General features: G+C 39.4%; 2 protein-coding genes across 2 annotated transcripts; one reads left to right on the top strand and one right to left on the bottom strand.

Moving 5' to 3' along the window:
* The first annotated feature begins 2,349 nt into the window (after positions 1-2,349).
* fam219ab (family with sequence similarity 219 member Ab) lies at positions 2,350-8,791 on the top strand. The gene is made up of 6 exons (XM_072433546.1): positions 2,350-2,615; positions 3,294-3,393; positions 4,393-4,498; positions 5,532-5,612; positions 5,684-5,738; positions 6,894-8,791. The coding sequence occupies exons 1-6, from the start codon at positions 2,541-2,543 to the stop codon at positions 7,050-7,052; spliced, it is 576 nt and encodes a 191-aa protein (XP_072289647.1). The 5' UTR covers positions 2,350-2,540; the 3' UTR covers positions 7,053-8,791.
* A 177-nt stretch (positions 8,792-8,968) lies between these two features.
* klf9 (Kruppel like factor 9) lies at positions 8,969-11,767 on the bottom strand. Its single transcript, XM_072433463.1, is given in 3 exon segments — positions 8,969-10,233; positions 10,235-10,478; positions 11,373-11,767. Coding segments are annotated over 3 exon segments (624 nt in total). The 5' UTR covers positions 11,716-11,767; the 3' UTR covers positions 8,969-10,196.
* Positions 11,768-18,011: the final 6,244 nt, after the last annotated feature.

Here is an 18,011-nt window from a genome sequence, read left to right as displayed (position 1 = left end):
TCACGGACAACCACCAACGACCTCTGAAATGGGAATGATTTTAATCATGTGAAATAATCTTCAAGTACATAACCAGCTTTAAGAAATAAATGCTTATTAATTCAATTATTATTATTCATATTTTGAAAGTTATCTTTATTAACCGCGTAGTCACATCCAACTTGTCCCTCAAGAAAAAGGTTTGCCTGTAGAGGCGGGTGTAAGTCCTTACACTTCAAATACATCTGGAGTGTTTATGTGTGTTGATAAAGCAGTTGTGTGCAGTGCATGTGTAATCATGCTGTGGAGGCAGATGGTTGGGGCCCTTGGTGAGCTGCTGATTTGGTCAGAGAGGCTGCTTTGGCTGTCTACTCTTTATCAACTTCTATTTATCTTCATGCCAGTTTTCTCTCTCAGCATCTTTGTCATGTGTGTTCTGGATCCCCCCCACACCGATGCCAGAGCTGTGAAAAGTGTCCAGCACAGAAACACGAGCTGCTCCTCTGAGAGGCCTGTGTGAGAGGGTCAGTGTAATCTGCCTCACACAATCCATGAGCATTTGTCTTCTTCTGATCCCCCATTCCAGCTCATTTGGTCATGTATTTAAAAGGAAATGGTGTGTCAGGTGGGTGATGTTTTAAGTTCAAGCTATAAAGCATGCAACATGCAGTATGTAAAATGACTTAAATCAGAAAGGTACATTTTCAAAAAATTTTCATCAGATTGAAGTCCCATCACAGCAATGGTTTCAGGACTGAAAAGCATCTGGATGGAAACCAAAATGTCTTAATCTGAAACATCTTTTTGAAACATTTGTTACAACAATTTTAAAATCTAATTGTCCACAATGCACTGAGATGACTCTTACTCATTCATTGACCACTTCTTAATTAATAGGAGATTATGATAGAATCCTGATTTTGGACCCCATAATTTTATCAATGTTTAGTCCATAAATATATATTTTCTCCATCATTTGTGATAGATATGCAAAGTATTTGACATTTCTACCATGGAAATTAAAAATGGTTGCTATTTTCTTTTTTAATCAACTTTTTTAATCGACTTAAAATAATTTTAAATGGTATTTCACGTTTGCCTCCATAATGGCAACATGGCAATAAGTCTCCATTATTTTTTGGGAATTTTGAACATTCAGACAACACATATTTTAAAATGTCTAAATTGTGGTTAAATGATCAGAAAACTCAAATGCAAATGTGTGTAAAATCAGGTCAAATATTGCTCACAGGGAGATTACTAGTACAAACATAAGAGTTTGTCAATCTGCCAGTCCATCTGCACCGCTGGAGGAGTTACATAACACACATCACACTCACTAGCAGTTGTTTTGTGTCAACCATGGATCCAATGTTAATCCGGACACTACATGATTGTAACAAGCTGGGCAGTTTAAAATCCTCTGCAATCAATTTCTGAATCATGAACACCAAAACACAAGTATAAAAAGAACATGGGTTTACAATTACAGTGATTTTAACACCTGACCAATTTAGATAAAGAGGAATTATTATTATTCAAATTGTATTCAAACTGAAGAGATAAATTATTGACAAATAGAAACGTTATTTTTTTCTTCTTCTAAAGGTAAAGTAACAAACGCACTAATCCTAATAACTTGCATTTATATTTAGTATCGTTAACATAAACCTGTATTATAACATGTTTGTACAATGGTCGTCCTCTTCCAGGGAAAGTCTCTAAACAAGAACGTGTCACTGCTGATTGTTTCACTCTGACCCATGTTATGACCAGGACTCAGAGCACAACACACTGTCTGTTGTGCTCTGCTCAGCGGTGCACGGCTGCCCCCTGCTGGAGACTGTGAGTATTGCAGGGAAACCACTAATGCAATGACTTAAAAGGTGATCCCCTCAAAAAGTGGAAGAAGTTGGACAGGTCATGGATGGTTTGGTGGGACATGGTGGTGCAGATGGCCTCACTTATAATGAAATGTAACCTTATAGCCAACTGTATTTTAATATGGTAAAGCCCCACACTGGTTCTACTTTTCCACTACAACTACAAGGATAAACAGTTAATTAATATTTAGATGAGGGATACACAATTGTTCAGTGGGTTACAATACTGATAATTTGATAATTTCCCCTATTGTTTATATGGTATGATACATAACAGTGTAATGACATGTATGTGGAAATCTGATATCAAACCTAACTGGACCCATCGTGCTAATGTGTAGAAGCATAATAAAGCTTACATATAGTCCTGTTTATTGGTCCCAGAAGACTTCCACACAGTCTTTAGCGTTTGGTCCTATAAAATGTCATATTGTCACATCACAAACACATAAAGTGGGACCTCTGGGGCGCGTACCTCAGCTTGGGACCCGTTACCCGGAAGTGGGAGTCGCCGTCACCGCGCACTGTGGTCACATCATCGACTGCCTGGATGAGACTGTTATGAATCTGAAGGCTCCATAGTTGAATCCCATAGTGAAGAGTTACCACCCAAACCTCGAGCCTCCTGATCGTCCGTAACGCGTCTCGTGGTCGGTTGGTCGAGGAGCCACCGCCAAAATGATGGAAGAAATAGACAGATTCCAAGTGCCCAGCGTCGTGCAGGATGCGGAGATGCAGGAGATGCAGCCGCTGGTGAGCAGAGCTTCTGTGGACCATCTGACACCGAGTCTGCCGTTTGTTTAGGCCGATGTTAGTTTGAATCTTATCCCGTGTCTAGGGCCTCGCGATACGTCCGTTAGCGTCCAGCTCCGAACTGTGATTTTGACACGGTCATCGCCTGTTTTCGCATCCTCTGGCCTGGCGTTACTCACGTTACATTTGCGCTGGTGGAGACATGATTTGTCAATGGTTGTTTGTGTGCACAGTTGTGATCGGGCCAGTGATGCATCAGTGGTGTTTGTGTAGAGCTGCATCATGTCTGTCGCCTCCACCTCCACGTCAGCATCAAGGCCTGGACTTACGCAGCGGATTTCGACTTTGATGTCATAAACTCCGCACTGAGATATGACCGTTATTATGGATGAACAGATGACCCGAGAAAGGAGGCTGGATGTGGCCTTTGCGGGGGCCAGAGCAGGACTGCATCTTCTTAGTCCCAGCGTCACACTTAACACTCAGGCACTGTGCGGGAACCACGGAGATAGCGAACTAATTGTCATGGCTGTTTCTGTGCTATTCAGTATTGTTTATCTGTTCGTTTTCATTGCATGTGTTCAGGTCTGTGTCTCATAGCCAAAATCCAAAGCTTACATAAAATATGAATGCTATGTTTTTGTAATGCGTGTGCCACGTTGTATGCCATTCTTCCAGGACCCAGCCTCCTCCACCGCCTCAGAGGCAGACTCGGACCCCAGGGAGGGTGAACCTGTCACCATCAACTACAAGCCCTCCCCTCTGCAGATGAAAATAGGTTAGAAAAACATGTTTAAACTCCACATATGAGCAAAAGCCTAGTTAAGGGGGGCAAAGTCTTTGATCAAACTAATTTAGAGTTGATCTTCTCTCTATGACTCTTATAACTATCTGTAACTTATTTCAGCACCTTGGACAGAGTCAAAAAGGAACAATACTTTTGTTCTACTTTGTAACTCTTTTTAATCAAGCGGTGCCATCTTATTGTAGTTTGGGAAGTATATGGCAATGAATAAAAGTCTGTATTGTTTAGGCTCAAAACATTTATATTGAAATCTGCACCAATATCAAATAAAATGAACTCGCTCATTCCCAGTTTTGATCGACAGACAGTAAATGTGTCTCAAGACAAAACAATGAATGAAAGGGTTGCTTGTAGGGCTGAGTATTGCCTAGTACCTCACGATACAATACGTATCCCGATACAGAGTCCACAATACGATACAAATACTGTTACACGGAACTTGATACGATACGCCTCCTGATTCATGGATATCCCTTAAAACTGGTGTTAAAAGTTTACTAAAATTGTGTTTTGATTAAGTAGAATAACAATTTTCCTATGATGAAGTCACATGTTCAGCTCCTCAGATTTGGCCTTGATGCAGCAGTCTGTAGTTCAGAAGTGTAGAATGCGGCAATTTCTACTGACTTTACGTTGTTTAAAAGTACCACAATACCCATCTCTGTATCGATACACGTATTGCCAAGAAGTCCATCACAATATATCACACTATTGATATATTGAGCACAGCCCTAGTGGCTTGCAGCTTACTTACAACATAATACTGTCGTTGGAGTTAAATGGCACTCATTAGGCCTTGTTTATGATGTTAAAAGTTGAATGCCATATATGTATTTGATAAGAAAAAATAAATTAAATTGTGGTTGATCATTACAAGGAAAAAGCCATATCCCCAGGCTTCATAAAAGGCTAATACAACTGGCACCACTGGTCTTCCTCACTTGGCTAACTCGAGTTTGATCTCTTGTGTAGAGAAACAGAGAGAACTTGGGAGAAAGGGTTCACTGAAGAACACAAACACTGTGGGAAGTCCAGTCAACCAGCAGCCCAAGAAGAACAACGTCATGGCCAGAACACGGTGAGAAACTCTGCTTTCCTGTCAAGAGCTGATTCACCTTTAGCCCATGCAGGATGTACTGAGACAACTTCAACATAATTACACGTTACAGTGGCATTAAACACAGTTTCTGAAAGCTTTGGAGTACAATTGATTGTTGCTGGGTTTTCACAATTCCTTTTTTAAACCTGAAGCCCATTTCACTAAAGTTGAGATTTAGGGACTTGCTATAAAGCAATGCTATTCAACATAAGGTCAAATCAGGCCCTCCAAGGCTCACAACTCAGTCTATATTGACCCGCTAGAGGGTGTCCTCAAAGGAAACAGCCCAATGTCGACGTTTATTATACGATCCACAAAATACTCAAGTATATGTGTTTCTACACAGGAGACAGAGGCGTGTTGGGAATATGTCGGTGTAATCCCTCATTCGTCCAGGAGTGTTCCATTGTAGAAAAAGACTCAGATGTAGTCATCTGGACTCAGATGACTACAACTGAATCTTGTTCTTTTTCTACAGTGTTGGGAATATTTATTGCGACCCAAAATATTGTTAGAGTAGTGGCGTGTTGTACTCTTCCAGCCCAGAGAGAATCCTTTAACATCATTCAAGTCTTCCTGTTAAAAGGACTTTTTGGAATCCGCTGTAAAGCAAAAATAAAAACCTGAATAAAAAAAATGTTTGAGACGTTTTATACCTTAAATGCCCTGGAGCTTCATCGTTCCCTTTTATTAGATGGTGGGCAAAAAGCAATAAATAAAACAAATGTCTAAATTTTAAACAATGTCCTTGGGTCTTTTCTATTGTCCACAGCCAATCCTGTGCCAGTAAAGGCTTGTGGTTTGGAGCAGAGTTTAGACTTCGAAGCAAAAATTTGACTATTTTTACATTTAAAATAAATCTACATGCACTGTCCTGACCAAATAAACAAATAATAATAATAATCATGATTGTTTTAATGTAATATGTGCCATGTTCCTGCTCAACTAGAGGTGTGAATGAGAAGTTGGGTTGGGTCTGATATAATCTTCTGTTATTTCTGCTCCTTCACAGGTTGGTAGTGCCAAATAAAGGATATTCTTCTTTAGACCAGAGCCCAGATGAAAAGCCTTTGGTGGCCTTAGACACAGACAGGTAATAAGAAGCATTCTGTGCAGATAGACTGAATATAACTGAATACTGCTAACATGCATTTTCTTTTTCAGTGATGATGATTTTGACATGTCAAGATACTCCTCATCGGGGTACTCATCTGCTGAAGTAAGTATTGTATTAGATCGATTCAGGACGCATACAATAACTGCTCTTGAACCCAACATATGCATAATGTATTTCATCTGATAATTATCTTTACTTGTATTAGTATTTATTTATTTAACAGGACAGCGTACAGTTACATGACGCCCAAGGGCAAATATGCTCGTATCAGATTATAGCCATGAAAGCTCATTTCCATAATTATGGATACAACTTCAACTACATATAACAATAGAAATCATTTGCTGGCAATTTTCACCCAACTCAAATATTGTGTAATTCCCCACTGACGTTTTTAATCTGAGGTCGCCACAGCAACTCACATTCGATCAAACTGTAGATTTGCATAATGGTGTAGTTGCTCTTATGCCCCTTTCTTTATTCTTTATTCTTTAAGTGTGGTTCCTGTTGGCTTTATAGTTGCTTCACTTTTTGGATTTGAACAAATTGCATGTTTTTCAAGGTCATACATACTTCATTTGCAATATACAGCAAAGAAAGTAAATCATTATTAAAATACAAGAGCTTTTAACATATGCTATGTAGCGTATGTGAAGAGCGTGTGTGCCCTGCATGTTCCACAGTACGGCATTAAACGTATCCATCTTGCACTTATAGCTGGACCATTACAATACAAATGCATTTTTACAGTGAAACCTCTTCATAGATCTGACCTGTAAAGGCACGGTGGCAGAGTGGCTAGAATGCCTCACAGTAAGGAGGTCCTTGGTTTGAGTCCCGGGCCGGATTGGGCCTCACTGTGCGGAGTTTGTATGTTTCTCCCCGGATCTGGGAGGTGGGCTGGGTGGGTGGCGCCAGTTTCCATGTACAATAGGGAAAAACCTCCAGCTACAGTGGTCCTGAACATGTTGAACTCAAAATCTGGAGAAGCGAGCGCTGTACGCGCTGAGGATTAAGTTCATTCACAAGGGATTAAAAAAGTACACCTTAACCTTAACCTTAACGTTAAAGTGGCCTGATAGCGTCACCTCTTTGTCTCCAGGCACTTATAATGCCGTACTGTGAAATATTGTAAGCACAGTGATAACATCTCCATGGAGAAGAGCAGATGATGGACCCTCCACCAGAAAAAAGTTACAGTATACCTTTTGAAATCAATAGTTGTCATTTCAAATACAGTTTTGCTCTTCTCGCCAGCAAATCAACCAGGATCTGAACATCCAGCTGCTGAAAGACGGTTACCGCCTCGATGAGATCCCGGACGATGAGGACTTAGACCTGATCCCGCCCAAATCTGTGAACCCCACGTGCATGTGCTGTCAGGCCACCTCCTCCACCACCTGCCACATACAGTAACAGCCATGTCAGACACCACACTAACATAAATACAGACTCACATCATTACGATTAGAGATGGACCAATACGTATATGGGTTTGTGCCAATCAGGCTAAGTCTAATCATCATTGCATTATGGGTAGAGTTGCCAAAAATGTTACTCAAGTGAGAGTGACTACTTCAAAATAGTATTAGTCAAAGCACAAAGTAGAGGTCAAAGAGATGACTCAAGTAAGAGTAACTGTCTGGTAACATTTGATTTTGAAGTTGATAATAATAATAATAATAATAATAATAATAATAATAATAACAATAACAATAATAATAATAATGGGACAAAATGTGGTACTTTCAAGGGTTAGAAACAAAAATGAGAAAAAGTGAATCATATCTGACGGGGCGGTGCGAGAAACACAAATGTTCAAACCATTCCATATTGTCAACATAGGGCTTTTGTCACTTGTCATTGGGAAGAGGAACCACAACTGTTACTCGAGTAAGTACACTGTTACACTGTATATCGCTCCAGTATCTGTGAGAGTCTGAAAACTACTCCAAAAACAAACATATTGGTCGACCTCTAATTACAAACCCGAAGCGACATAACCACAAGCAGTAACACACACTTTGAATAGACACATAAATACATAATATAACTCGGTCTGTTGCTGGAGGAGCCGCAGCAGAGCGTCAGTAGAATATTGTAAAAACAGTTCAGTGCTATGATAATAACGACAATGAAAAAATAATGATTAAGTTGTAACATTTGTTTGAGTGCGGGACAAGAAACACAGAGAGATCATAATATTACATTAATTGTGTTTGAGTGGGGTTTCCTCCTATGGCAGGACAACACTGTTTTAAACCCTTCCGCTGTTATTATTTGGGAATAGAACTGTAACTGAGGCTTAAGTGAAAGCATATCTCACTCATAACTTTTTTTTAGTATTTATTTAACTCTTTATATCATATGTATTAGTTTGAGTGTATGCGATAACATTTGAGGACAAAAAGAGAATGGCACGCAATCTGTAATGTAGCACAGGCTTGACCATTACACTTCATATCATCTTCACTCTTTATGTCATACTTTCTTTCTGCTCATGCCTACAGTTGTTGCTATGGTGAGGGATGCGTATATACAAGTTAGTGGGGCGAAGACACAACCTGAATAAGAGAAGAGAGAATGCTGTTACTCGGAAGCCCATGTTTTGTTTTGGTTCTTTTTTGCACATTTTCAGGCAAAACAATAAAAGTACCTTATCTAATCTATACTGTGTCAAACGGAAAAGTGAATTGTTGCACAAACTATGTCACCTAATAGTAAATGATATTAACAAGGCCAAAGTCCACTGTTGTGTTCTCCCCGGCAATGTTTCCCTCTTCCCAGGTTTACCTCTTTAACAATGATTCTTGTGGGAGAATGTTCTCACGTATCAAACACGTATGCACATGCATGCACAGAGTGGTACAATGTCCAGATGAAGATTCAGTTTGTTTCAGTTGTTTAGCAATTTAACAAAATGTGGCTGACTTAAAGCACTCATTTTTGAATAATTGCATTTGCAGAATGCCTTAACTATTGAGATGTTGCCATCTATTTCTTTTTAGTTATGTTGTTACTACACATGTTTCTCAACATTTTAATAATATTATTGACTTAACTGTGATGTAACCTCTTCCACTATTAAATCATTTAATAATGTTATTATTAAAATTGAGAGTGTATGAAACATAATAAATGCATTGCTAAAAATGTATTTGTCTTTAGTTTGTGTTGCCGTTTGTTCCCTTTTCATTGGTCTAAACTGTGCTTTTTAAAGTTATTTCTTACTCCATAATGTGTAAACTGCCCATTTTCTGTTTATAAAACATGTGATAACAGTATCGTTACACATAATTATAGTCAATATAAGAGTAATACAAGATAGAACATTAAAAGGAAAATAGTTTTATTATTCAAATATCTGCATCAAAATAAAATAAATCTGATAAAATATTATATTGCAATAATATGAACTCTGTGCTGGCAGCCTTAGTTCAGTAAAATAAGAACTTTGACCTGAAAGAAACCAGCAACACATGTATCACAGTTTCACTATGTTCAAAAGTCAGTTCAACCATAAAATGCTTTATTAAACTATATTCCACATTTGTGAATGTTAAATATCTGTTTAACACAAAATATTCCATGACAAAATGTATAAGAGACATAGATTACAGTCATTTTGAAAGCAAACAAAGAATGTTTCAGATAGGCTATAATAAAGTTCTCCTGTGTTACCACATGGGGGCGCAAGAACAGCTACAATGATCAAGTATGCTCTGCTTTAATGGTAGACGCTTCATAAATGGCACTATTGGTGTTTAAGACCAGTCTTTTTGTGTAACAACTTTCTGCATAACAGGTTTATATAAGCTAGATTTCCAGGTCCCATAGAAAGGCACAAACTGTCTCGCTCCGGTTTACACTCCTAGAGCAACTGAGAATTATAAAATGTGTTCTTAGCCCTGCTTTGTTAGTCAAAGTCAAGCACACTGTAAACATTTGAATAAATCCCTATAATTTACCATTATTATGAAGTTACCACATCTTCATTAAACCTACCCACATGCTTTTAGCCAAATATATATATATATATATATATATATATATATATATATATATATATATATATATATATATATAATGAACAGAATTAATCTAGACTATCTGTTAGTATATTAGGTATTCTGGTAATCTATTGGGTCTTTACATAACACTATTCTACATGAACCTGGACGGGACTGTACAAATATGCAACGAGCTTCACTGACAAACTGCTTCCATTACATCAGTTTTCTCAGTGCATTTATCTAAAAAAAATTCAAAAAGCCATTCCAAATTATTGATCTATTACTTATGTCCTTATGGCACATGTTAGTAACATGTAACTGAACAAGAAGTATGGTGTTTTTACAATGAATACACACAAACTGTAAAGGAAGTTGAGGAGGAATTTAGAGTTTGTGTGCACAATGTTTGTCATGCATACAAACTCATAGTGGTCAAGCTCGACTAGTCTGGACGTTAGTCAAGTGCACACACCCAGGAGGTGTGCATTGTGTAAACCTGTCTCTTCATGTGCCTGTGGATTAAGTGTATACAAGTGTATGATGCACTTCACTCAGGTCGAGTGGGGCTTCGGTCTCCAGACTCAGGAACACACTGACACAGAGCTGCGTCGACTTTTCGCCACTCCTGAACCCTGGAGCATGCTGGGTTGGAAGCCTTCGTGTCTGCGGGCGTGTTTGGTCAGGTGGTCACTCCTCATGAAGCACTTGTCGCACAGGGGACAATGGAAGCGCTTCTCTCCTGTGTGGGTGCGGAAGTGACGGGTCAGCTCATCTGACCGGGAGAACTTCTTACCACAGCTGGGCCAGGTGCATTCAAATGGACGTTCACCTGAAAACATGAAAGCAAATCTCTATTACACCTCTGCAGCCATAAGCCACATTAGGACATTGTGCATCCATTCATGGGCATTGCACTGTATGAGCACATGTTTTTTATCTTGGAAAAAAGAAATACACATGGGAAAGCACTCGTCATGACTGACTCGGGCTTTAAGAAACAGACCATGAGATTGGTCTGAGTCCACGGCGAGCCTCCTCCTTCCAGCCCTCCACGTGCGCCACTGAGCCACGTGTCTGCTCGTGTTTACAACCGTCGCGAGGGGAAGTGGCAGCGGTGACGTGTGAGGAAGCTGTTACAAGGTTATGCCCGGACAAGAACGTGTCGCAGTGACCGATGTTAATCAGAAGCCAATATGTCACGTTGACATTTGGATCTGATACTCGACTATAAGTGATGTGTGCAACAGTGCGTGGCTGGGGCCCTACGTGCATTAATGCGCATTAATGTGCATTAATGCGCATTAATGCGCATTAATGTGCATTAATGTGCATTCATGTGCATTAATGCGCATTGTGCATTAATGTGCATTAATGCGCATTAATGTGCATTAATGTGCATTAATGCGCATTAATGTGCATTAATGTGCATTAATGCGCATTAATGTGCATTAATGTGCATTAAGCGTAATTAGGTCAAATGTGTAAATTGGTTCAATATGAAGCAAACGCACAAAACTCTGCTCTAATGGTGGAGTCAGGCACGCGCCGTGGGCTGAAGAGCACGTTACTCAGGCTGAAGTCCTGAGAGAGCCAATAATGTGTTATTGCGCCACCCACAGCATGCACACGTTGGACATTTGTAAAGAAAACATCTCATGGGTCATGTTAGCAGAGCTTCAGTGCACCACACACTCCATGTGTTCTGTGAGTGTTTGTGTCTTACCAGTGTGGACCCTTAAGTGGGCTTTGAGGTGGGACGACTTGCCATACATTTTGGCACAGCCGGGGAAGGGACAGCTGTGCCTCTTCTCCAGAGTTTCGTGCCGAGGTTCGCTCCTCTTTGCCTGGGACAGTTTGGGTGCCTTTACTCGGCATTCTCTCCTCTCTGTAAGGCCGAGTGACGAAACCTCACCGGACGCGCCCTTCACGACGGGGTTACACTTTTTCAAGTCCAGTAAAATCATTGCCACCATCAACAAAGTCCGGTTCTCTTGGTTTTCCTTGAGCGTGTCCTCTGCGCAGCCCATTGGACGGAAGGACACGCAGTCTGTGGAGAACTCGGACATCACGGTCACACAAACAGATTGAAGCAGCTATAACAGTAAAGCTACTGCCCACACTAAAGGAGGCTTCACACTAAAGGAGGCTTCACACTAAAGGAGGCTTCACACTAAAGGAGGCTTCACACTAAAGGAGGCTTCACGGTAAAGGAGGCTTCACACTAAAGGAGGCTTCACACTAAAGGAGGCTTCACACTAAAGGAGGCTTCACGGTAAACACGCGGTTACGGCTCCACACGTGTCGTCTTCGATGTGACGGGTCCGCTAAGGTGAGGAGAGTAAATAAACACCCTCCGGGAGAGACAGCCTGAAGACCTGAGCCACCTTATTTATGTCACTAACGCAGTTTGTGTCGTTGTGACTGAGTCACTCCCGTCACTGCGCCAGAGTCTTCTGTCTGCCGCGCGCCTCAGTTTGTCCTCATTTGTGAGACACTTCTCCCAAATCCCAAGAAACGCTTTCGCGGAATCCCACGTCGTCATCAAAAAGCTGCTCTGTCATTGGCTAGAACCAAACGTGAACAATGATTGTTACTTTTGCCTTGGCAAAAGCTCGTCCAATCAAAAACTCGATGGGGAAAACTGGGCGGGTCTGGATATGGTGCCTTCAAAGACTCGAAGGAAATAGGAAAACACATGTGCGTCATGTCTCTTCTTTCAAATAAAGACACATGCACTTAATGCATCCAAACTAAAATGAACTATTTACACATCAATCGCCAATCTTTTGACAGGTTTACTAAACTAATACAAGTTTAAAGAGAAGTGAATGGACCGAGCCTGTATGACGCATGTGCACAAGGTTCACACTTCCACACTGCAGCGTGGCCTTAACAGAAGACTGTCCTCGGGTTATACTTGAACTGCACCTGACACCGCTCTGGATTGCAGCAGTTCAGTAAACAATACTCAATACTATCTCCTAGTTTAGCCCAGAACAGTTTAAGAACTGCTGAAAACGCAGCTAAATGAGTTAAAGCGTGAGCCTGTGACGTAACACATGAGAAGAGTATAACAAACTGGTGGAAATGTTTCCACGATCTTTAAACTTTGTAAAGTGCATGCGCACTAAATATTGAATCGACGTTGACACACACAAAGCCAAATGTTTTTGTGCAGAGGCTGCTTAAATAGAACACGCGCCTTAAACAGCTCGGTGGGTGGTTCATTCATGGTGCAGTTCTGCAGTTCCTAGAAAAGCACTGATGTGGGGGCGGGTCCGAGTCATGTGGGCGGTCCTTACCAGACAAACAACTGTGCAGTTGTTTATAACATTCTTATAACATAGAACAGAGACGTACAGAGTAATGTGGGTCACTGAAAGTGTGTAACCTGTGGTTGAGCCTGTGTTTGAAATCGCTCTCTAAACCGTGGCATCCTCGCGTGGAAAGCCCTCACCCCGCCTCACCCACATTTGAACTCACTGCTCATCGTCCCTCCTGGAAACTCACCGCCACTAAGTGGCAGCAGACCCCTAAATTACTTGGAAAACATATCCGGTTAAAAGTAGGTTAGCCGCTACTTCAGAACACAAATAGTTTGATCGGAACATTTGTACCATTTCCCCTCATCGTGAGTGAATTGTGTTTGGAATCGCGTCTACATGTGAGATTACACCATGGATCTGTTACACCAGAACTGAATGTTCTCTTTACGTGCCGAGGCTGTCCCCTGATCTACGGTGTACATTGTACTGATGACGTCCTGTGAAAAATCCTCTGCAGTGGCAGATTGCAGTCCTGATACTGAGAGCCCAAAGAGTAAAGACAGCTGTTCAAGAACACTCAGGCCACGTGGTGGAGAGCTCTGTCCAGAATAACAATCTGACAAGATGATGCTGATAAACTGATTAGCCTGAAAATGCATTCATAACTTACACGTGCATTGAATACATTCAATGGGTAATATTACCTCCTAAACTCTCAGAAGAATAAAAGATGCATTTCTAAACATGAGAAATGAAGTCCAAAAACACCAGTCGCTCTCCTTAAGTGCCCCTGAGCTCAGTCACTGTGAGGCTCCAGTCTCTGTGCTCTGTCCATCACTCTTCTCTGCAAGTGTGTTTGAAGTTACACTTGACTTTTATGGCGTTACACTGTCACGATCAAAAGCACAAATGCAGATGTTCTTGATGTTGCAGTAATTTAAAATGTGAAGGTTTCAGAGTTCTGCTGCAAATCCTTCTGCATTTGAAACTACAGCTTGGCCTGCTTTAGATATTTCTTCATGTTGAAACGGTGTACTCTGGATGGTCTAAAGAGATACCAAGAAATGTTTCCCTTTCACTCATAAATTACCGTAACAATTGACCACAGTTGTATTAGGGTTATGTGGGATTGTGCATATTACAGGTATTCAAGTTTGGCAGTTTGTGAAGAAAAGTTGGGAATACAAATAGCAGGAAGTAGCACTGGGTCCTACAAAGGACTCCGATCTACGACACCCATAGCCTACACAAGTCTATCCAAAAACACAGTTTATGCAAATAGTAACACATTTTGCGTTTTAACCTTTATTTAGCAAAATAAAGGTTTTGTAATTTATCATTATTCATCAAATTTGTAAATGTAAATTAGTTTTGGCCAGTGTTACAGAATGGTTGCAAGGTAACAGTCAATTATCCAATAAACAAGCATAATGACTTTCATTTGAGCTTCACATTTGGGTTGCTAGTTCCTATGATTAAAACAAATTGTTTTAAACCATATCATACCACCACAACATATCATTATACGCTGACAACATACTATTCTACATAACCAACCTTTCACCCTCTCTCCCGCCAGTCCAGACTGTTTGAGAACTTTGATAAGGTATCTGGTTACTCCATAAACCGGCCAAAATCTGTCTGTCCCTGTCAAATTTAAACTGGGATGCTGAGATCAGGGATGTAAAAATGTACATCTAATCCCATTAAACACCCAGGAATCCTCATCTCAAACAACCTCAAAGACCTTTTCAATCTCAACTTCATCTCACTACTTAACAATACCACATGATTACTCTTATCACTCATTGGACACTACAAATATATATATATATATATATATATATATATATATATATATATATATATATATATATATATATATATATATATATATATATATATATATATATATATATATATATATATATATATATATATATAATATATATAATATATATATATATATATATATATATATATATATAATATAATATATATATATATATATATATATATATATATATATATATATATTTTATTTATTTATTTATTTATTTTTACTAGATATTTTTAATGATCTGCATTCTTCCACCCCAGGGCTCACTCTGAAATCAAGCAATCCACTGGAAAGGCAAAAAAAGTCAGAATTAAACAGTCAACCCTTCAAAAATCCAAATACAGCGAACAAGGTGCAGCAAATCTCAAACCAGTTTGAGTACAATGGCTCCTAAACTATAATCCCACCTTGACATATCACATACAGCATGTGGCCGTCTCTCACTCTTACACTCCCCTTTAAAGACAATCAATCTGCACAGAACAATATTCCACATTACCCCCAATTATTACCACCCTTTCTGCATCGTGGAAAGTCAATCAAATCCTCGGTCACAACTGAGTTCAACCCCAATGTTCAAAATACAAAAAATCACATTCTGTATTAAGACATTGAGAGGGGAGCAACCTCCCTGAGCCTTCATGAACCTCCTCAAACACAGGTATAACCTTAGTCTATTTTCCAATACAGTTAAATCAACTAAGTAAACAGAAAATATCCATAAACAAACTTCATGACAACACATCACCATTCATTTCCAAACTTAAACTACTAAAAGCCCCCAGATTAGATTTATTGGCTTTATTGACCCCCTGAACATTGATGAATGTCACACATGGGACATAGACGCGATCGGCTCGGCCCGAACTCCAATAAAATTGAGGTTGCGAGAACGCCCGTCGCAACAGTGCCGACTAGTTCATAAAAACATGAAACTCTTAATCTTTGGCCAAGGCAAATGAAACTTGGAACAATGATAGAGCTACCTTTGACCTTTGACCTCTGACGAGTAAAACACACCTGGCAGCATCGCTCTATGATAAACAGGAAGACAGCCATGTTGAATCAAAAGTGGCACTGCCATTTTTGACTTTTTTTTGTCAAAATCGTGCTCACAACAACACTTTTTGCTAAAGACTAAATTCTAAAGACATTGTAAATCAATAAATATTCACAAAAAAATTGATATTCCTTATGGTCTTCGTGTAACACGGCTTAATTTCCAGTTTTTTCAAGGACAAGTCACTAATGGAATTGATCTAAGGGGCTCATATTTCACTCACTAATGCGTTTTTATGGTCTGATTAAAAATGATTAAAATCATGTAACAAATTTACTCTATAGCGCCCCCTATCCATTGTGTGAAAAACTCAACATTGTCTGATTTGTTTGAAACTCATGGGTTATATTCTCCTCGAGACGCCATGAAAAAAAGTGCACTGCAGATATTGTGTATTTTCACAATTGGCCAGCAGGGGCGCAATGAATGCCTTCACTTCCTCTTCCTCTTTTATTTTGATGGAACATTTCCTCTCGTGCCGTGGTCTTAGCATTAGCGTTAGCATCAGCATTAGCGGTGAGTCTCTGTTGCTAGGTAACGGAGGTACAGGGAGAAGTGGGTCTAAAGAATAAAGTCTAAGAGAATGCAGTGTCGGGGCAATCGCGATCAAAACATGGTCACGCTGGTGGCAAGAGCCATCATCGCCGCTACCGCGGCTTTGATTAATATTATTCTCACCCTGACAAATCCATCATCCTTTCCATAGAGACATGGATCAATGACGTACACGCTTATCATCATCATATCAAACCCCACACAGAATCCACAGCACAAGAAATGTATCATGGGCCTTCTGGACAACAACACAACACATTGTGCATCAGAAATAGAAATGTTCTGTTGGTAAAATAAAAAAGCTGTCAGCAACAACTGATTTTGGGCTTTACAAAAATGATTTGAATTGAAATATTATTGAATCTGTGACCAGAAGTGCACCAGTCCCAAGTAATATCAATTGGCTGATAATGTTATATAATCATATGGAATAAACCAAACTGAATTGAACATTTTTTAATGTAATTTTTGTGTAATTTTGGCTATGGGTTTAAAACGGAAAAACTAAAGATCTAACCACAACCAAATTTCATTTCGAAAAACAGAAAGCTGTTTTTTTTTTTTTAACTTTTATCCATAGATTTATGTGGGGAAATATTTATGAAATAAGTACGGATCTACTAAAATAAGGTGCAAACCACATTTTTAATTCTTGTAGAACATTTTGATTTGGTCATATATATACATTCCTCATTATTACAAGACAAGAATTTTGACTTTATACACATTTTTTTAGAAATATCCAGATAACTGGATATTGAAAATACCTTTTGTAAAAAGTTTGGTAGCTTATGTATTATGTCAAAGATATGAACCAAGAATTTGAAATGTAGCTCTATCAATTATTCATATTTAAGGGTCAAGCTATTTGGTTTGAGATGGCTAACACTTTTGAGTAGGGCCACGGTTATTTTATTACTTGGTTTACGGATCCGCCGCACTTAGATTATTGATTTCTACAATATAAATAAAATTAATTATTATCTTTTTTTTTTTTTTTTACTGCCGACAACGCAAAATAGCATTAAATTAAATTTAAAAAAGCGGTATTAAGTCAAAAGATAAGAGCGCGTGAAGCAATTTTTCTCCAAAATCCTGCGGGAGTCTGTGACGGAGCGGGTCCGTCCCAGCGCATCCCGGGGAGAGCATGTGAAGACGCGCGCGCCCGTTTCCCTGTCTGCTGCGCGCCGCGCCAAATTCCTTATATCGCAAATACACATTTTAAACCCGTTTACCAAATTTTCTCCAGCACGTTTTGCTGTGACTACGGGTGCACACTTAGAAGTGTCAGTTCTACCAATGCAAAACACGCTAAATCTACTCACCTACTCCTCCCGTGGTGCGTTTTGGGCAAAAAAAAAATCTTTTGAAATTGAAATTATATTATTTCGTCCGCCTGTTCAATATATTTCATTTAAAAATCCGTAACCAAGTAATAAAATAACTGCGGCCTAATGAGGTGTTTGTGTTATACATTTTTTGGTAAATTATCATGTCATTTTCTGAATTAATTTGATACTTCTGAAGCCACAGAAGTCCACATTTGAACAATTCAAAAGAAGAAACACTTTCTGTTTTGTATTGACCAAAAGATGGAGACCAGAATCAGATGAATGGTGTCAAAACAAACTTTACAATCAT

Source organism: Eucyclogobius newberryi, unplaced genomic scaffold (assembly GCF_026437365.1).
Source record: "Eucyclogobius newberryi isolate DKJ021-1_F unplaced genomic scaffold, fEucNew1.0.hap1 SCAF_6, whole genome shotgun sequence".
NCBI classification, from domain to species: Eukaryota; Metazoa; Chordata; class Actinopteri; order Gobiiformes; family Gobiidae; genus Eucyclogobius; species Eucyclogobius newberryi.
This window is presented reverse-complemented; position numbering and strand designations above follow the sequence as displayed.